This window comes from Taudactylus pleione, unplaced genomic scaffold (genome assembly GCF_031769625.1).
Source record: "Taudactylus pleione unplaced genomic scaffold, aTauple2 ptg000009l, whole genome shotgun sequence".
Taxonomy (NCBI): Eukaryota; Metazoa; Chordata; class Amphibia; order Anura; family Myobatrachidae; genus Taudactylus; species Taudactylus pleione.
Window position 1 is genome coordinate 13,896,645 of NW_028284412.1, and position 22,269 is coordinate 13,918,913.

General features: G+C 44.2%; 1 protein-coding gene across 2 annotated transcripts in view; it reads left to right on the forward strand.

Annotated features, from left to right (window-relative positions):
• The window catches only part of LOC148542784 (gamma-aminobutyric acid receptor subunit beta-4), a 366,337-nt gene that overhangs the window by 186,175 nt on the left and 157,893 nt on the right, over positions 1-22,269 (forward strand). For both annotated transcript variants that reach the window (XM_088466801.1, XM_088466809.1), the window contains one exon: positions 2,065-2,132. In XM_088466801.1, coding sequence (XP_088322927.1) covers positions 2,065-2,132 — 68 coding nt within the window. The remainder of the gene's footprint in view (positions 1-2,064; positions 2,133-22,269) is intronic.

The following is a 22,269-nucleotide window of genomic DNA, read 5'->3' on the forward strand; positions in this document are numbered from 1 at the left end:
CTTTCGTCCCTTAACCCTGGGTGCCTTGCAATTTTTCTAGAAAATTGCTGTTTTTAGCAAAATTGCAATCTATTACTTTCCGCCCATTGTAGGAAGCTTCTAGAACAGAAGGGTATTATGACAGAGTATAGGATTATATAGTTGTGTGTGAAATTCGCAGAATTAGTTGAAAAGTGTGTTATTTGAAGTCTTGTTCATTAGGTTGTAGATCTGGAAATTAGGATTGGATTGAAGAGGGTGAGTGACTGGTTTGACTGTTTTTATAGAACCCTGATTCTAAGCGCTCAGCATTTGCATAAAGAAATAGCTAAGATGTTCAGGCTTGTTATTTTACTGCATTATCTGAGCTACCAACTTGAAACATTTTTCATTATGATCCATAGAAAGTGTAATAATATTACTCAATGAATAAGTGATGTCACCTACATGTAAATAGCCATTGTACTGTACATGCATAACAATCCACAATTCCATCCAATTGTCACATATACATATTAGGGGTCTATTTAGTAAGCAGTGTTAGGAGACAGAGGGCCTGATTCAGAGCCGGACGCTCTGACAGAGTGCTCGCTCTGAATCAGGGCTGTCCCTCTGAATTTAAGAGCGGCCTCCTGGCCGCTCGCATAGCTGTGGGTGACCACCCACAGCTATAGCAAGCGGCCAAAATGATGGTCGCGATGGTCAAGACCATCGCGACCATTGGGCTTGCGACGAGACCCTTGCGGTAGAGTCTCGCTGCCGCAAGCCCTGGAGTGCTTTTGGCTCTATCAGAGCCAAAAGCACTCCCACTGACATCACTAGTGATGTCAGTGGGGCCGGTCTCAGACGGTAGGCGTTCCCATGAGAACACCTCGGTCTGGGCAGCCACACCCCCGGCACGCCCACCAAAGGGGGCGTGCTGTCAATCACCATCGACAGGAAGCCCCATTTGGTGCGAGACTCATAACGACGGCTTGGCCGTTGTTATTCGGGTCTCGCGCATGCGCACGACCGAGCCGCCTCCATCGCGCGCATGCGCACTTGGGCAACATCGACCCGCTTGTGAGCGCTCAGTGCTCACGAGCAGGTCTGAATCAGGCCCAGAGTGAAAAGTGATAAGGTGCCAGCCAGTCAGCTCCCAACTGTCATTTTTCAAACACAGCCTATGAGATGGTGGTTAGGAGCGAATTGGCTGGCACCTTATCACTTTTCACTCTGTCTCCTAACACTGCTTAGCAAATAGACCCCTTAATCTTCTTTTTCCATATGGGTACAGTAGAATGTACTGTACAGGAGCGTACACAACCCAAATCAGTATACAGTAGCTGGCCATACACTGAAATAATTTTCGGGACAATCCGGCTGATGTATGACAGTTCTGAACAATTATTCAGTGTATGTTTATGAACTCTAAGGGGTAAATTTACTAAAGTGAGAGTTTTTAGAAGTGGAGATGTTGCCCATAGCAACCAATCGTATTCTAGCTATTATCTTCTAGAAGGTACTAGTTAAATGTTAAGTAGAATCTGATTGCTTGCTATGGGCAACATCTCCACTTCTGAAAACTCTCACTTTAGTAAATATATCCCTAATTGTCCAATGCTAAAAAACGATCATGATCGTTTGTTTTGACTTTCAACCATGTTCAAGCTGTCAGACCATCGTTCTGATGTTTTCATCCAGTGTTCTGTACATTGAGACAATAAATCAATGTATAGAGGCACTTCAAAATAGTTTGAATCACTCACATCATCATACCATTGGTTGAATTGTCTAAAAAAATCTACAGTGCATGACCAGCTTTGTTAACACGCCAATCCATCAAGCACCTCCCATTATGAGCAAACCTTTAAACCCCAACAGTCATTGCCATCTTGGCCATCTAAGACAATGAGATCTCATGTACAGGGAGGCATTTATGCAAATGTATTTACCTCTTAATATTTTATTATACTTCTTCAATAATATCTAAAGCCCATAAGATTTACACTATGGGTTACAACATTCAATATTTTAATTGCAATACAGTTTGCTCAGCCTGTTAAAAATTCCTGCCCTGCTAATCCTGGGAATCTTTTCTTTCAGGTCCTCCAGTAACTGTGGGGATGAGTATACATATCTCAAGTATTGACCAAATATCAGAGGTCAACATGGTGAGTAATGAGTTGTACAAAGTTCTAATTTTTCTTTTGTATCCATACCAAGGTATCCCCTATGCCTAAAAAAGGCTAACATGTTACAGTGATACATAATAATAATAATAATAATAATAATAATAATAATAATAATAATAATAATAATAATAATAATAAGAGATGTGCTTGTTCGGTTTTACTCGGTTCTTTTCGACAAAATTATCGAAAGTTCGGATTAGTTCGGATTTTTTTTATTGGTTATCCAAAACAAGTGATAGTCGATAGCTGTTTTTGAGATCCGAACATATCAGAGTAAAACAGAACCCACACATCTCCAATAATAATAAAGCACACTTGGCATAAAATAAGTTCCACCTAGGGAAAACAATCCAACCTCATTTTTTCCATGCCAGGATTGAAAAATTAAAAAAATTAAAATCCAAGGGTTCTTGCGATCTCCGGGATTGAGTTGAGCAGTGTTGATATTATTATTCTTTACTTGTTTTACTTACTTTGACTCACAGGCACAAGAGCTCATCAAAATAGAGGATTAAACATTAGACAATTTAGGTTTACAAAATGTAAATAAGATACAGTCATTTGCTCAAATAATACAATGCAGTGGATGTGGTCATAGAAGACAACAAAAAGTGGCAGACACTCTAAACTTGTAATCATGCACATTTTCTAACATTCGGAGTAAGAACTGTAAGTAGACATATTATGAATTCTTAACACTGCACATGATATAATGAAAATGTTACATTTGTTAAATCTGCTGACACCTTCAAATATAATTTGTTTAAAAATAAATTTTATGATGTCATAATTGTTATTTTTGGTCACATCTGTCTGTTTATGACTTGTGGAGTGCCATGTAAAACAACTTTCCAGTATTTCGCCCCCTGGAAAAACACAAATGTGATGATCATTCTCTGTGGTGGGTCAAAACCTTTGAAGAGATATCACCCCAAAGTGTTTTCTGTCCTGCCTATAGCTAATTTATAGGGCCACATTTTTTGTTTGATGGACACATTGAGGTTAGTGTACAGCTACAATTAGATTACCCCTTGTTTTGCTTACTTACAGTTAGGCAGGTAACATGACACTTTTTGTTTTTGTTCCTACACTCTAGTTTCTGCCTTAGCCAGACAGCAGGTGCAACTGTTTCTGGTCTCTAGTTGTGTATAGCAAATAGCAATGCCACATCAGCAATGCCAGGCTGTCTAATAGTGGTGCTGATGCAATCTTTAGCTGCCTGCCTGCGCCAACTTTGCTTGGTGATCATAAATTTGTATAAGTCGAATATGTTTCATAATAAATAATCTTGAAAAAAATTAAGTAATTGCTTAAAAAGCTGAATACATGTATCATGTTTTCACTTATTTCAAGACCCAAGAATACCTTCTGGCAGGAGGTTGAATTCTTTATATCTCTCTATTATTTTTTCTTTTGGATATACAGTATAGAATGGTCATGTGTACCACTGTCCCTTATCATTAACTTTGGGCCTGTTTTGTCAGCTATTTTTAATACTAAGAAATTATTAATCTACACTGTAATTGTTAGTTTTTTTTACAATTTTTTTGTTGTGTCCTGCACACATTGGCCAGGATGTACTAATGGAAAAATGCGGTAAAAACCCAGTTTCGGGGTTTTTACCGCATTTCCATATGTCCTAAGGCCCGGCCGCACTTTTATCGGTGCAGAGGGTAACGCCAGAAAACCTGGCGTTACCCTATAGAAGCCTATGTGGGCTTCTTACCACATCCTGCTCCCGACAGTTAGCTGCCGCCCTGCTGTCGCCCAGCGCTAGCCCCCACTCACCTGCTGTCCATGGTCGCCGGCCCGCGCTCCTCCTGGGTTCTCCGCCTCCTCCTCCTCCCAATCTTCTTCTAGGTGCAGGGAGGAGGAGGAGGAGGAGCCCGGGGCTTCCTGCACATGTGACCATCAGGAAGCTCCCGGGTCTTGGAGGGGGCGGGGTCCCACGGAGACCCCGTCACCCGGCATCGGCTGCTTCGCAAAGGGCAGCTCTTTTCGCAAGAGCTGCCCTTTGCGATACTAATCGCATATGTTAGTACATATGTGATTAGTAAGGTTTCGGTGACTGTCGGAATGGTCACCGCAACCTTAGTACATCCCGGCCATTATTTGTTGTTAATTTCACACTTCACATTATTCTTTGTGTTCGAGGGTGAGTTATGTTGCTAGGCAACAATTTGTAATAATTAATTAGGGGAGGTAATAAATACTGTGGTTTCCCTTTACTGTTACCTTGATAATGGTGGGCTGTACCCCCACTGAAACATTGCTTATGTTTTTATTTATACTTTGCACTCATTTGATGGTTCACAGTTGTGCATTGTATTTATGCTGATTGTTTTATTTGTTTTAAATTTTCCCAATGTATGGCTTCGGGCGCATCTTGTGAAACTTAAGAAATAAAATATATTATACATTAAATGACTTAAGTAACACATTTCTTATTACATCTTTCCTATCCTATGAGCCCTTCGACCCAAACAATTCATCTCCTTAATACTTTCTTTATAACATGCAACCAAATGCACTCAACATTGTATACACACGGTATACAATCGGGAAGCCGGCTGCCTTAATACCGGCAGCCGACTTCCCGACTGTCATATCCCGGCGAGCAGAGGCGTAACTACACTTTTTGGTGCCCTGTGCAAGAAAGAGCATTGGCGCCCCCCTCATTTTTCAAAGAGGACATAATGCACCCGAAAAAAGGGGAATGGCTTCATGGGGAAGGGCCAGGGAAGAGATAGAGGAGGCCAGAAGATGCTGGGGATGAAATAAGGGGAAGCTACAAGTGAGAATGATAATAAACAGACATTTGACAGGCCCAAACAGCTCCCCCTGACCTGTGGTGCTCTGTGAGATGGCACCGGCCGCACTACCCTAGCTACGGCTCTGCCGGCGAGGGTGAAATGCCGGGCGTCTAGATGTAGACGCCTGACATTTCCCCAACGCCGGGAGACCGGCGCACAGCATCCCGATCGAAGGGATGCTGGGCGCTGCGAGTGGACAGCCACGGGGGGGGGGAGGGTTAGGTTTAGGGCACCCGGGGGGGACTTAGGGTTAGGCATCCCCCTGGGAAGGTTAGGGCTAGGCTAGGGGGAGGGAGGGTTAGGCACCCCCGGGGGGGACTTAGGGTTAGGCACCCCCTCGAAGGACTTAGGTTTAGGCAGCGGGGAAGGGAGGGGGGCTTAGGGTTAGGCACTTAGAGGGGGGATTAGGGTTAGGCACTTGGGGGGGAGGTTAGGGTTAGGCACCCCTAAAGAGGGTTAGGGTTAGGGGGTTAGGTTAGTCAGTACTTATCTATCGACAATCGGGATTTCCAGCGCTGTCGGTCTTCCGCTGCCGGGAACTCTGCATTGGCCGGCCAGGCAGTCCCGGGATGCGGCCGGCGGTATTTCATACCGATTCCATACACACACACACACATAAATATATACATATATTTATACTGTGATTAGTTACTTATATTTTACAAAGCCGTATTTAATGTTTAATTGAGTATACGGCCTTCCAGGCTCATCCCATCACTGCCATACTTTAATTTAGCCTGAGACAGATTTTTGTCATCTGTTGTGATTATCCTTGCTAGTTCTTTAGAACTAGGTAGAATTCTTTATATCTATCTATGTGGCATGTAGGCGGCAAATAGAGATGGCTGCACTTTATATCGGCTCTGTGCTGTACCTCCCACATAATCATCTTCCCACAAATTAAAAAAAAATATATGTACATTTTTTAAAGCAGTGCAAAATTACATAGTAGTGCCGAGATATCATCACAGCAAGGACAAGGCTGCATTGCAGATACATCGGAATAAGATCTCACATCAGCAGCTGGACCCAGTGAGCTCAATTGTTGCTGCCTCTTGTGCCACCTCCTCTGGTTATCTCCAATATATCCTTGGTGACAGCAGATGCCACCAAACATCATGAGGAGCAGCGTCATATATGGACGCCAGTGCGCCCTGTGCAGCACTGCAGCCCCTCTCGCTCCCTCTCAGCCCCCCTCCTCCCCCTGAGCGCTTACCTTTCCTTCCAGGGCGTGGAGGGAGGGCGGTATCCTGCGCCAACATTCTTCATGCGCCGTGCACCACTGTCGGAGGTCTCTTCCTGCAGACCTCTGGCGCCGGGAATTGTGTGGCCGGTGCCACTGGAAGATTCCGCCCTGTGTGGAGGCACCGGCTGCACCACCCTTCCTACGGCCCTGATGAGGAGCAACTATCCTGGCTCTGTTTCCAGCAGCAATAATGATTGTAAAGAAAAACACCAAACACATAGCTACTCCAAATTGATGGATATCTACAATATAAAATGTAATACAATACAATATAATGCAGCAGAAAATAACAAAAATAAAATACTTCTAGAAACAGAAAAGGAAGGATTCACAGATGACATAAATAGTGAAGGACAGTTATGGTTGTTATCAGGTGATTGTTTCAAGTTCTCTACCGTGATTTTTCATGTTTTATATCTCCATTTCCACTGTCTCTCCTCTGGTAGTGATCCACCATCAGTAGCAGAAATTACCATTGCCAATGACTACTTTCTTTCTTTACTGTAATGCATTGTGTGTATTGTCGGATTTGTACACAGGTTTGGGATCAATTGTATTGCACTAGCTTATAATTATCTCATTCTAATGATATACAGTATCTAAACTAAGCAGCCAGCATAACCAATACTCTATCTTCCAATAATCTAGTCAGATGTGATCTGAAGAACTGAGTTTAATATTCGATAGAGGAACTTGCGTAGAAATGATAAGTAATGTGATGAGATGATAAGTGATGATTAGTAATGACAAGTGATGTGGTAAAACTGTAAACAAACAATGAAAAGCAATTACTATATGTACATGGGAATGCAAGGCAAACATATACATAACATGGGATATGCAAACAACATGAAACATACAGTATGCAAAGTACAGGCTGCAATGTCACATAGTAAAGCTAACATGCATAACACAAATGGCTAGCAGATCTATGGCACAGTTGAAGCTTAGAACTCACCATCGGATGCTGTACCAGGTTGAGCATATGTAATGATGACTGTCTGGGACCATGTGAAAAGGAAAATGGCTGTTTACAGCTCCTTTAGCCCAGAATACACTGCTAGACTGCTATGGAATGCTAAGAAGGTCAAAATGGATCAGATTTAAACTGCTGCTGTCCTGACCACTAGGTGGGGCTGCTAATATGAAATAGTGCAACATAACAAACCCTATGCTGAAGGCATGACACTCCCATTCTGGTATCGTTGATAACACAAATTTAAACTCTAAGTAGGTAACAGTAAAAACAGTTCAGACACTGGTCTGACAAACAACTTAGGCCCTGATTCAGAGCCGGACGCAAGTGGCTGCTCGTTCGCTCCGAGCGATGTTTGCCCAACTGCGCATGCGTACGGATGGAAATACGCATGCGCGACCACTCAGTGCGGCCGAAAATCGTGTGCTCGCAAAATAGCGAATGCCTGCTATTTTGAGTGACAGAATGAGGCGTATGTGGGTGGTAACAGGGGAAGGTGCTTGAAAACGGGGAGTGGAGATCCGATTGCAGGCATGCTTAAAGGTCAAAACGAGCGTTTTATGGGTGTGCATATTTAAAACAGCAGCGTCATTGACCACGTCACTGGGTTATTTTATAGCCAGAACTGCTCGCAAAATTGTGGTAGCAAAAACCAACCACAAGAATAGCGAGCAACTCTTACCCTGTTCGATGTACTCGATTAATCTAATAAATAGCAGACATGACGTAGGATGCGAGCGGCCAGGGGGCGTATTTTTCAAAAAAACGAACGCAAGTTTTGTTCGCTCGTTCAGACCTAGAGGCGTGAACAGACCGCAAACAGCGAATGGTTCATTTGAATAGCCACCCCTTGTTTTAGAACGAACGACCGCAAATAGCGAGTGGCTCTGAATGAGGGCCTTAGTCTCTCCTTGCTTACAGATCTTGACCTCGACCTTACGAACTTTTCCATCCTTGCTCGGGAACGTCTTGGTGACAATACTCAAAGGCCACTCGTTACGTTGTGACTGACAATATCTGACAAGCACAATGTCACCAGGTTTTAGGTTGGGTTTGGGAACTTGCCACTTGGTCCTTGGCTGCAGGGTAGAGATATATTGTCTTTTCCACCTGTCCCAAAAGGTGTTTGCTAGGCTTTGAACTTGCCTCCATTGTCATTTGAATAAGTCTTTGTTGATGAACTCTCCAGAAGGAGCATAGATAGTCCCGGTCTTCTGAGTAAGAAGAGTAGCAGGAGTAAGTAGAAGCGGATCTTCTGGGTCATTAGAAACTGAAGTCAAAGATCTGACATTGACGATAGCTGAGACTTCAGCCATGAAAGTTGTTAAACTCTCGTGAGTAAGTCTTGCAGTACCTTGTAGGAATATGGAATCAAGGATTCTGCGTATGATGCCAATCATCCTTTCCCGTGTACCTCCCATATGAGAAGAATGAGGCAGTTTGAAAGTCCATGTACAACTTTGCTCACTGAGGTATCTCTCTACACCTTTAGTGTTGATGTTTGAGTGAATTTGTAATTCTTTGGTTGCGTAAATATTTTGACAGTGATGCCAACCTATACATTCAGTCACTCTTAGAAATTTGGCACGTTTAAATGAACGGGCTGTGTGAGTTAGGCAGGTAATTTCTCTAGAAGTGATTTCCAAGTTGAGAATCTTTGGAATCTGTGTGGCTCAAGTTAACAATTTGAGATCATGGTATGGATTGTTGTCACAACTAGCACTGTAGCACAAAGTTCTAGCCTGGGTATGGTATGCTCTGGAAGTGGTGCTAACTTCGCTTTGCCCATGACAAACCCAATATGACACTGGCCTCTAATATCCACAGTTTTAAGATATGCAACAGCGGCAATTGCTTGGATTGAAGCATCAGAAAATACACATAGTCTCTGGTTTTGTACTTCTGTAGAAGGCACAGGAGCATATGAACATGTAATATAAAGGTTGGTTAAGGTGGACAGAGAACTTTTCCACTCCTCCCACAAATCTCTTTTCTGAGGAGACAGTGGCGCGTCCCAGTCAGATGACTCGCAGGTTAGGTCTCTGAGCAATGCTTTACCTTGGATAGTGACAGGAGCAGCAAATCCTAAGGGGTCATACAAGTTGTTTATAACAGACAAGACACCTCTGTGGGTGTAGGGTCTTTCCTCACTGTTCACTTAGAAGGTAAAGGAGTCAGATTTTAAGTCCCATAGGAGTCCAAGGCTGCATTGAGCTGGTGGAGAATCAATTTGTAAATCTAAATCCCTTAAGTCACTGATATGATCTTGAGAAGGGAAGGCTTCCATCACTCTTTTGCTGTTGGAAGCTATTTTGTGAAGCCTGAGATTAGAGCAGGCAAGCATTTCCTGAGCTCTCTTGAGGAGGCTGATTGCTGTCTCATCCGTTGGCATAGATTTTAAACAGTCATCTACATAGAAATCTTTTTCCACAAGTTGTCTAACATCAAAACCATACTCTAGCTCACCCTCTTGAGCTGAACGTCTGAGTCCGTAGATGGCAACTGCAGGGGAAGGGCTGTTACCAAAGATGTGTACCCTCATGCGGTACTCTGCAATATCTTTAGAGGGGTCGTTGTCTCTGAAACAAAGGAATCTTAGTAAATTCCTGTAACTTTCCCTCACGAGGAAGCAATGAAACATTTGTTGAATGTCAGCTGTGAAGGCAATAGAGTCCTTACGGAAACGTATGAGTACTCCAAGGAGTTTGTTGTTAAGGTCTGGTCCTGTCAGGAGAAGATCATTTAAGGAGATGCCTTCGAACTTGGCACTGGAATCAAACACGACTCTGATCTGACCTAGTTTCTTTGGGTGGTATACTCCAAACATTGGTAAGTACCAGCATTCATCTGTGTCTTTAAGAATGGGAGCTATCTCAGCATGATCATTCTCAAATATTTTGTCCATGAAAGAGAAGTGATCTTTCATTTCTGGTTTCCTGTGAAAGCTGCGTTTTAGTGAAGAGAAGCGTTTAAGTACTTGTTCTCTGTTGTTAGGTTTTCGCCGTCTGTGTGTTTTAAAGGGTAGAGGTGCAACCCAGCTGTTGGCATCATCTTTGACTAGTCCATTTTTCATTATTTCCAGGAAGAGATTGTCCTCTATGGACATTGCAACTTGGTCATCCCTTTTTGTTCTTTGGAAGACTGTGCACCCCAAATGTTCTTGGTAGCTGTCACAGATGTGGTTGTCACTAGGAGAGTCTATGACAGTACAGTGTGGTAGTTCCTTTATGAGGAAGTGATTGTGACATGGTTGAAATAGAGAAGGGCGTCCATTTTCTGAAGTACAGGTAAGCATGCTGTTTACAGTAACTGGTTTATGCACTTTTCCAAGACATACTTCTCCTATTATGACCCATCCTAGGTGTAATCTTTGAGCATAAGGAGCATTGTGTGGACCGTTAATCTGACTTCTGACTTTGTGGACTTGTAAGATATCTCTCCCAATGAGTAGAATTATCTAGGCTAGTGGGTCCAGTTCTGGTATCAGATGTGCTATACGTTTCAAATGTGCATGATGGTTAGCTGCGTCTGGTGTAGGGATTTCAGACCTATTATCAGGGATCTCATTGCATTCAGTGATAGTGGGTAAGGGAAGGCATGTCTTTCCGTCTAAGGACTCGACTTGATAGCCGATTGCTCTTCTCCCCATTGTCTCGAAACTCCCTGCACAAGTCCTTAAGGAGTATGGAGTGCTGGGTCCTTTGATATTAAAGGTCACAAAGAAGGTTGATCTGGCTAGAGACTTGTTACTTTGATCATCTAGGATTGCATAAAGTTTGACGGCTTTCTCTGGTTGGCCGTTAGGGTAGACTGACTAAACAGATTTTGGAGCAAGATCTGCCACTAATAGTATCTTTGCAGACTTCAGTACATTGTGAAGTAATCTCTGGTATGACTGCAGTAGTGTATCTTTGCTCCACACTGAGCTGCTGCCATGCTCTGTGTCACCATAACTGTGTTGTAAAGTCAATGGGGAAGGTCCAAAGTGTAGAGCTGTGTTGTGTTCTGTGCTGTGACATTCTATGCAGTTAACACTAACCTTACAATCCTTGGCAAGGTGGGTTGTAGAAGAGCAGCACTTGTAGCAGATGCCGTTTTCTCTTAGGAATGCTTTGCGGTTCTCCAGGGACTTTTCTCTGAAGGCTCTGCATTTCAGGAGGGGATGCGGTTAGTTATGCAGGGGACACTGCTTGGCAGGATCTTTATCTTTGTTCTCTTGATGAGTAGAGTAGGTAGACCTGTGGGAAGAATCTGTATAATGCACATTAGTCTTGTGAACTGCGACTGACATTTTGCGGGGGTTAGGTAGAATAGGGGTTGAGCTGGTCAGTGTAAAGGCAAAACTAGGGTCATTCCTGGTCGAGGCTTGTTGGTGCACGAAGTCCACAAAAACAGAGAATGGTGAAAATGGTACGTTGTGCCGCTGCTTATATTTGGAACTATGGATGAGCCATTGCTCCTGCAGATTGTAAGGTAGCTTTTGCACTATAGGGTTAATGCCTCTGGCTGTGTCGAGGAAGGCAAGTCCTGGTAAGTCTCCCTCACACTTGGCTACTTGAAGCTCCATTAGTAGGTCACTTAATTCTCTCAGTCTCTGATAGCTTTTGTTAGGTAACCTAGGGAAATCATCAATTCTTTTGAATAGTGCACTTTCTATTATCTCTGGTGAGCCGTAGCACTCATTTAATCTATGCCAGATCTTATTAAGGCCATTCTCAGGGTGGTTAATATTGATCACTCTTATCCTTCTAGCAAGTTCATCGGATTCATTCCCAAGCCATATAATTAAAAGGTCTATCTCTTCGCTATGTGAAAGGTCTAACCCTCTGATTACATTTTGGAAAGAGGATTGCTAGGCTCTGAAGCTCTCAGGGCGATCATTGAACTTTGAGAGTCCGTTTGTGACCAGCTCACGTCGAGCAAGAAACTTGGCAAAGTCTAATGTGTCTTGATTGGCTCTAGGAGATGCTGTTTGTGCATTAACACGGTGAGTAAATGGTGCGTGGTCATACCTGTTAGGATTGTATGGTTCCTGTTGGCTTGTATCATACCACTTTTGTGTGCAGGTAGTTGTGCCTTTGTTGTAGTCTGCGGATTCAGACACCTGGTGTGGGGGAAGGTTGTCCCTCATGGGTTCCCTGTGTCTAGAACTCTCTTGTTTGCAAGTTTGCAGTTCACTGTTGACTAATGGAAGCACTGCATTGTGTGTTTAGCTTGTTTCACTGACGAAGTCTGAATGCATGCTTTGTACTGATTGAGGTTTGCTACTCATTTTAGATGCTTGATTGACATATTTTGATGTGTGTTGCAATGAATTATGCGATCCAAGCTCTGCGTCAAGCACATTGATCCTCCTTATATCAAGAAGTTCTACAGACTCTAAGAAATCTGCTTCAGCCATGGGGGCTGCGGCTTCCTTCTCTGCAGTGAGCTTCTCACTAATTGCTTCTAGGCGGTCTTTCTCCATATCTCTTTCTGCATCCAGACAAAACCTCTCCATATCTCTTTCTGCATCCAGACGTGATCTTTCTGCTTCCAGACGTGATCTTTCTGCTTCCAGATGTGATTTCTCTATTCCTTTCTCTGCTTCTAAACGTGATTTTTCTATTTTCAATTGCATCTCTTGTTCAGCAAAGATGGCACGCACTTTTGCAGCTTCCGCTTTTGCACGTGCCATTATGGCTGCATTGCTGACAGATAAACATTTGGAGGAACTAGAGACTTGGGACCTTGTTTTGTATGAAGATGTAGTTTTCTGTGACATGATGATGGAATGGAAATGCTTGACTGTGTAGAGGCTGCTGTATTGTAATGTGCAGATAACTGAACTGACACTGTAGCAGGTCTCTGAGTAGTCAGGGTCTTGGGACTGTTGTTAGGCTGTTTGACTGTACAGGGATTGTTGTCTTGCCATATGCAGGTGGCTGTACTGACAGTGTGAAATTCCTGCGCAGTCAATGGCGGTACTCATATTGCTGAGCTTCCACGGTTAGACTGTATAGAAACTCTTGTGCTGTCATATGCAGGTGGCTATACTGACAGTGTGAAATTCCTGTGTAGTCAATGGCGGTACTCCTATTGCTGAGCTGCCACGGTTACACTGTATAGAAACTCTTGTGCTGTCATATGCAGATAGCTCTGGCTGGCAGTGTAACAGATCTGTAAGTCAGTATGTGTCCCACTTGCTGACAGAAAATGTTGCTGACGAAGTCAGATATATGCATCACACGCTGGGAGCATCCGATGTTTTACTGTACTGCCCCGCACTAAGTGTCTGACAAATTTGGAGCAGCCAGCATAACCAATACTCTATCTTTCAATAATCCAGTCAGATGTGATCTGAAGAACTGAGTTTATTATTCGATAGAGGAACTTGCATATAAATGACAAGTAATGTGATGAGATGATAAGTGATGAAAAGTAATGACAAGTGATGTGGTAAAACTGTAAACAAACAATGAAAAGCAATTACTATATGTACATGGGAATGCAAGGCAAACATATACATAACATGGGATATGCAAACAACATGAAACCTACAGTATGCAAAGTACAGGCTGCAATGTCACATAGTACAGCTACATACCTCCCAAATGTCCCACATTTAGCGGGACAGTCCCGTTTTTCTGGGACCGTCCCGCTGTCCCGCCCGTGGGCCGCAGTGTCCCGCGGTGGGGGGGAAGTTGGGGGAAGCATACACGCTGCTCTGCTATGCAGAGCAGCGTGCATGCAGAGGTAGAATAGATGCTGTGCGCATGCGCACAGCATCTATTGAGAGTACGGGGGGAAGCCCGGGGGCTGCCCAGCATCTCTGATATGCTGGGCACGCTCCATTAGTGATGTAAACGGGGCCGTGTCATCTGACCACGCCCCTTTATGATTAGGCCACACCCCCTTTTCGGCCACGCACACTGGAGGCGTGCGCAGGTCCCGACTCCCTCCCCGCAAATGCTGGGAGGTATGCAGCTAACATGCATAACATAACTGGCTAGCAGATCTATGGCACAGTTGAAGCTTAGAACTCACCATCGGATGCTGTACCAGGTTGAGCATATGTAATGATGACTGCCTGGGACCATGTGAAAAGGAAAATGGCTGCTTACAGCTCCTTTAGCCCAGAATGCATTGCTAGACTGCTATGGAATGCTAAGAAGGTCAAAATGGATCAGATTTAAACTGCTGCTGTCCTGACCACTAGGTGGGGCTGCTAATATGAAATAGTGCAACATAACAAACCCTATGCTGAAGGCATGACAGCCACAGTTGACTGACTTCATTTTGGCACATGATGGAGTGCACAGTCTCTTTCCCATGAACATACGGCCAGGCTGCTTTACAGCTCATATACTTAGCTGCTCTTGCATGTCTCCAGCGGTGAATTGGCCATGACTACTCAAATCACACAGTTTTTTTTTTTAACAAAGGGACTTGCATTCCACCAGGGGAATGTGGATATTCAGCTGGGAATATAGAGAGGGAGGGGGTGTTCCACGCAGGTGGCCACCTGGATAATCAGGTTTATTTATTCTTTAGCTGATGCCTGAATATGATATTTCAATATAAACTAATTTGTGTTGTAAATTATGCTCTAAATATGAACTTCTTATAGTAAGTTATTTATTTGAAAAGCTGAACCCACTGGCCATTGACCCAAGTATTGGTCCTGAAGGTGTAGATAGCTCAATAATTCTCCCCTTAAGCAAAAAAGTAATTTAAAGCTAGGTTTAGCAGTCAACTAAATCATTGCTTATACAAGACTCAGACACAACTTGTGCCAGCAAACCTAGAGGGCTCACCAGAGAATAAAGCATTTGGAATTGTATGCAAAAAGTGCAATACCCTTGCTTGTACCATCTTATAAATCCTTGCCCTTGTAGGGGCCATGTAGCTTACTGGTACAGAGCAGTCACTACTTCCTTTCGGGCTGTCCCTTCTTCTCATACCCTCCCACAAAACTCACCTCCTCCACAGTGGCCTCCTGTGTGTCTGCAACACAGAGAAGAAACTTAGAGCCTGATTCAGACCCGCTCGCGAGCGCTATGCGCTCGCAAGCGGGTCGATGGTGGCCCAGTGCGTATGCGCATGACGGAGCCGGCTCTGTCGTGCGCATGCGCGAGACCCGGATAGCGACAGGCAAACTGTAGCTCTGGGTCTCGTACCAAAGGGGGCGTGCTGTCGATGTTGAGTGACAGCACGCCCCCTTTGGTGGGCGGGCCGGGGGCGTGGCTGCCCAGACGGAGGCGTTCCCATGGGAACGCCTACCGTCTGGGGCCGGCCCCACTGACATCACAAGTGATGTCAGTGGGAGAGCTTTCGGCTCTGTTAGAGCCGAAAGCTCTCTGGGGCTTGCGGCAACGAGACCCTACCACAAGGGTCTCGTCGCAAGCCCGATGGTCGAGATGGTCTTGACCATCGAGACCATCTTCCTGGCCGCTCGCTATAGCTGTGGGTGGTCACCCACAGCTATGCGAGCGGCCACGAGGCCGCTCTAAAAAACAAGAAGGCCGGCCCTGATTCAGAGCGAGCGCTCTGTCAGAGCGTCCGGCTCTGAATCAGGCCCTTAGATCATTAGCAGATGATTAGGGCTTAGAGAGAGGAGTGGCTATAATTAATGTTAGAATATGTGTTGGAGCAGGATGATTGGTTTAATCATTTTAATGAAGGGGTTAAATATGAAGGGTTTCTTTTGAAGTTACTGAGGGGTCTATTTACTAAGCCTTGGGTGGAGATAAAGTGAACGGAGATAAGGTACCAGCCAATCAGCTCCTAATTGCCATGTCACAGGCCGTTTGAAAAATGACAGCAGCTGATTGGCTGGTGCCTTAGTAAATAAATAGACCCCCCAGGGAGGTAATGAGGGGGTTAATGAATACAAATATGTTGATGAGTGAATTAATGATCATAAACCCCCTTACAATCCTGATGTAGCTAATGTGGCGGTCAATAAAATACTCTATTATGGCACTCATTAGAATGCTCTTTGTATTGCATAACGGTCATTAGAATGATCTCTGCATTGTTTGGCAGTCACTAATATGCTTTGTGAAATATTTAGCAAATTTGTCCATTAATTTCAATAGCTTATTAATTTCAAATTGTTATAAATCCCATTAAAATTAGTGAGCTATTGAAATAAATGTGCTTTAATATCCAAATCCATATCAAAGTAGTAAAAATATTTTTCTGTGATTTGCCCAGTGATTAAATAATTAATCCTTCATTGTTTTACCCTGATGTGTACTTAATAATGAGGAAGTGATGATTGCAGTGATTCTGCAATATCTGCAATTTATTTAGGTGATTTAGATCCTGGTTACTGTGTATAAGTCAATTTGCCTTTAGTAGTTGACTTGCAAATCATTAGCAAAATTTATATTTTTATCACTATTTCTGCTAATTGACCATAAGCAAATTTCCACATCTCTTCTCAAGTGGTTGTAAAATAAGGTTAAATATTGTATGTTTAGTAAAAAAAAATGCACATAGGCTACCTACAGACAGGAAATGCCATTTGGTACATGCAAGTGAATCTATGCACTAGACTGGTGTAACTGTAATATGGTTACAGTCACAACACCCCACGCTCCCAAAAAATAAAAACTAGTCCATTTCACGATGTTTTCACAAAATACAGAGCCATAATCCACCTTTAGGTGACATTTTGCACTAAAAATGTTGTTTTGCAGTATCTTTCTTTCCCCCTTTGGTGACATTCTGATTGTTAGATAAAGCTACAAACAGATCTGAATAGGGGAAGTTTAATTATGGCCACCCTTTATTTGCAACTTAGTTATGTCACAAAAGAAAATGTCCCTCTAAAAAGTTGATTCGAAGGGTAGGCACTGCCTGATTACTAGGCAAGGGGCAAACACAGGATTTCTAGAGAGGATTTCCAAATGCTTGATTTTAAAGCAGTGTGGCCAGTCCATGAAGAGGACATAGGGCCTGATTCAGACCCACTCGCGAGCGGCTGTCCGCTTGCAAGTGGGTCGATGGTGTGCACTGCGCATGCGCACGACGGAGGGAGCTCTGTCGTGCGCATGCGCGAGACGCGACGAGCGAAGGACTTTCCTTCGCTCGTTGTGTCTGATCAAAGGGGGCGTGCTGTCGATGTTGATTGACTGCACGCCCCCTTTGGTGGGCGTACCGGGGGCGTGCCTGCCAGACGGAGGCGTTCCTAAGGGAACGCCTACCGTCAGAAGCCGGCCCCACTGACATCACTAGTGATGTCAGTGTGAGTGATTTTGGCTCTGATAGAGCCAAAATCACTCCTGGCCTTGTGGTTGAAAAACTCAACTGCAGGCTTCTGCTCGCACTGGCGATGGTCGCGATGGTCAAGACCATCGCGACCATCATCCTGCACGCTCGTATAGGCTATACGAGCGTCTAGGAGGACGCTCCATATTTATGGAGGTGGGCCCTGATTCAGAGCGAGCGCTCTGGTCAGAGCGTCCGGCTCTGAATCAGGGCCATAATCAGCACTTAACCAGCTATAATATACGCCATACGAAGTATAGTGTACCGTGTGCAGTAATTCTGACATATAAAGGACCAGCAATGAAAGTAAGCCATTTATGCAGAAGCAGGGCCATCCTGCCTAAGCTGAATGTTTTTATTTAAGATGTGGGTTCCATTCCAGATAATTTGAGCAAGTTCGGGACACTGGGGGAGCAGCAAAAGAACCTTGCACTGCCCTGGACATATATGTACACATTGATCTCCTTATGCAGTGGATAGTGTATTATTATACAGTATTAATAATTGACCCTATAGATGATCTATATCAGTGCACCCCTAGCAGTGCATGTTTTCCAGATCTCCTAGTTGATGCACTAGTGTATTTATTACTGGCTAACACATTTTAAAAGATCAACAGGTTTGTAATATTAATTAGTATTGAATGCTATTTATTAGAGATAAGCGGGTCCGGATACAGAGGATACGAGTCAGGCTCAGGTTTTCCCACTGTGCTGTCACTGTGCTCTGTGCTCTGTGTGCTGTGCTCCATCAACTCCACGAGGGGGATGGGTTGGCTGTGTGTCCAATCCAGTGGTGTGCTATCACTGTGCTCTGTCCAGAGGGCTGTTATCCAAAACAGGTGTGTGCTGTGTTCTATCCAGGGGGGGAGCTGTGTTGCCTATCCAGGGGTGTGCTAAACAAAAAAAACCAAGTAACTAACAGTGATCGCGGTGAGCGACAAAATTTGTGAGTCCCAGGGACCCGCCACTTTAAAAAAATGGGGTCCTACCTGACCATTTCTTGGTCCTATCATAATTTATGCTTTAGAGATCCCCATATACCTCAGACCTCCCCACATGCCACCACACATCCCCACATGCCCCTAAAATGCAGATCTGATACCCCCAACAGCATCAGATATCCCCACAAGCCCCTTAAATGCATGTTTTAATGCCTCCATGATCTTTCAGGTAATATGACTTGTCTGTTCACAAAACCCATAGTGAATAAGTAGGCTTACCATATCATCCATATCATCCCTTTAAACTGGGACACTCATGGATTATACATGTTCTGTGGTAGGCATGAAGTCAGCCAGTCACAGAACCTTTGTAATTAATTCACTTCTCCCATTTTAAAGTGATATTATGGTTAGCCACTTTAGGTAATAGGCATATTTATCAAAGGATAAATGCCCGGTCTTTACACACTATTTCGCACATTAATGCCCTTTACACTTTATGTCACACAGCAAAGCCCAGCCTTTACACATTATGCCATGCAGCAATGCCCCTTACAAAATGATGCCGCACATTAATGCCCTTTACATATACCGCACATTAATGCCCTTTAGACCCCCTATGCATTGCCCCCAGTAGTAGTCCCCCTGCGCATTGCCCCCCAGCAGCAGTCCCCCTGTGCATTGCCCCCCAGTAGCAGTCCCCCTGTGCATTGCCCCCCAGTAGCAGTCCCCCTGTGCATTGCCCCCCAGTAGCAGTCCCCCTGTGCATTGCCCCCAGCAGCAGTCCCCCTGTGCAGTGCCCCCAGCAGCAGTCCCCCTGTGCAGTGCCCCCAGCAGCAGTCCCCCTGTGCAGTGACCCCAGCAGCAGTCCCCCTGTGCAGTGACCCCAGTAGTAGTATGCCTGTCAGACCACCTAAGCAGTCCAATGAAGGTATCTGCCCCCCTAATATGTGTGAGTGACCTGGGCATTAGGCTCAGGCCACTAAAGGGAAAATAGGTGGGCCCTCTAGTGACCTGGGCCTAATGCCCAAGTCACACACCTATTTGGGGGGCATATACCTATGCCTAATGCCCCCTATGTTGCCCGGGCCTTCTCCAAGGGCATAGAGGGTTTAAGTCAGTGCATCTAAAATCAAAGAACTAATCTTTTACAGTGATAAAGTAAAAAACATAAAAAGGGAATGTTAGCTGCAGAATAAAATTGTCTATGCCTTTCACAACACAAAGTGGCAATTAAAGGCTAAAGCCTTGGCCTTAATTTATGACTGGTGGTTCTGCCTCTTATGATGATGTAAGCCCTTTTCCCTGCAGAAATCCAAAGTTTTTGCCAAATTCAGAAGCTTTGGCTAAAAAAGTAACAAGCTGTCCAGCGTCAGCTAGCTCCTGTTAGGATCCGCGACAGCATTTCATCTTCGTGGCAGGTCCCATTTATAGTTGTTACTGGGACACTGCATCTTGTCCTGATCCATGTTCCGGCTGTTGCAGGCAGCTGGATTCCTCCCTTGTATGTGGACAGCTCTAGCTGTCTGTCTGTGTGCTATATTCAGCTGCACACTACAGCCATGGCCAAAAGTTTTGAGAATGACACAAGTATTGGTTTTCACAAAGTTTGCTGCTTCAGTGTTTTTAGACCTTTTTGTCAGATGTTACTATGGTATACTGAAGTAAAATTACAAGCATTTCATAAATATGAAAAGCTTTTATTGACAATTACATTAACCCCTTGCCTTGCATGGACGTAATTTTCTGTCCACACCAGGCAGTTCTTTATCTGTACTGGACGTAAAATTTTGTCCAGACAGATAAACATGAGGGCGGCTGCAGGAAGAAAATCTTCCCGCAGCTGCTGCTCTCAGAGGGACCTTCCGGTCCCTCTTCTTGCCAGCACCCTTTCCCCCTGTGTCTGCTGTGCTGCCGATCACTGCTGATTGGTCAGCAAAACAGGACCCCTTACCCAGCGCCTGAAAAACTGAGGAGCTGCTGGGCAAAAGTAAGTTTAACTCCCCCATAACGCCCCTGACATACCTGGTTCCTGTATCCGGTCTCTAATTGAATGTCGCGATGGTCACGATGTTTTCGATGTTTTCCGATGGTGGTTCTGATGTTCAGTTATTTTAAAAAACGTTTTTGTGTTTTACAAATCTTAAAAAAAAAAATTTTTTTTCTTTTTTATGAAACTATTTTGGATAAGTTAAAATGGATGTTCCTGACCTAATTCACTCATACAAAAACCCGACAATTTCGGAGCGGTTTTTGGAAAAAAAATAGTAAGTTAAGTGGACTAGTAAGTGGTTAAGTTTATGCAAGGAGTCAATATTTGCAGTGTTGGCCCTTCTTTTTCAAGACCTCTGCAAACATCCTCCAAGAGCAACTTCTCCCAAACATCCAAGAACAGTTTGGTGACGAACAATGCCTTTTCCAGCATGATGGACCACCTTGCCATAATATGAAGTAACTAAGTGGCTCGGGGAACAAAACATAAAGATTTTGAGTCCATGGCCAGGAAACTCTCCAGACCTTAATTCCATTGAGAACTTGAGGTTAGTCCTCAAGAGGCGGGTGGACAAACAAAAACCCACAAATTCTGGCAAACTCCAAGTATTGATTAGACAAGAATGGGCGACCATCAGTCAGTATGTGGCCCAGAAGTTGATTAACAGCATGCCAGGGTAAATTGCAGAGGTCTTGAAAAAGAAGGGTCAACACTGCAAATATTGACTCTTTGCATAAACTTAATGTCAATAAAAGCCTTTGACACTTATGAAATGCTTGAATTTTACTTTAGTATACCATAGTAATATTTGACAAAAAGGTCTAAAATCACTGAAGCAGCAAACTTTGTGAAAACCAATACTTGTGTCATTCTCAAAACTTTTGGCCATGGCTGTATTTAATCATGTGTTGTCGGTGTGCACAGCTCAAGTGCACACTAGCAGTCATTAGGAAAGGCTCTCTGCAGGAAATGCCTTTGATTGGATCCTGCATCTCATAAGTTACAGCCAGCCCTTCACTTAATGCCGGTGATTTTTTTCTGATATGCTATGTTTGTTGGTCTGTTCTTATAAGCCTGAGTTCCAGCTGGTCTTCCTAGTTCTGCAGATGTGATGTCCTGTACCTGTCTGTTGGATCTATACCTGCCAGTTTGTTTTCCAGCCGTGTATCCATTTGTCTATGTCCTCACAGTTTGGAGTCTCCAAAGCAGTTACTCTGCAGTTGCAGTTAATCTCTCGCGGCATCTCCATTCTATAGACACTTCTTCCGTGTCGGTCTGGTTCCAGCTATTCCTACCTGCAGTGTTCGCTACCTCGCTGCCTTCAGTATGTGTTCCTGCTGCGTCTTGCTCCTGTCTGCCGTCTGGTTCCTGCACCTCGGCCCGCAACGCCGCATCACAGCCTGTGCATCAATTGGCTCTGAAGCCGCATTTTGGCTGTCATAGCCACACCTCGGCCCGCAAGGCTGCTTCACAGCTTGTACATCTATTAGCTCTCCAGCCGCACTATGGCTCTTTAAGCCACACTTCAGCCCCCAAGGCCGCTTCGTGTTATTTATGTCATACCTTGGCACTCAAGGCCGTATCTTGTACCTGGTCCTTGTTTGTTTTTTGTATGTCTGGTCTATGTCTGTTATTGGCCTGTCTTGTCCTTGTCAGTTATCTTGCCTGTTTAGTCTGTGTTTCTTACTTTTAAGAGTATGGTAGGACAGGGCTCACAGATTTTTAATGCTGGCTGTATCACTAGCTGCTATATTTATATAGGAGTTATCCCACACTCCTAGTTTGTCAAGTTTTAAAAAAATTTGGGGGGCGGGGGAAGGGTAAGTGGAAGGGATGTACTATGGGAGTACGACGGGTTAGATGGGATAAGCACTCTGTGATTTGCCAG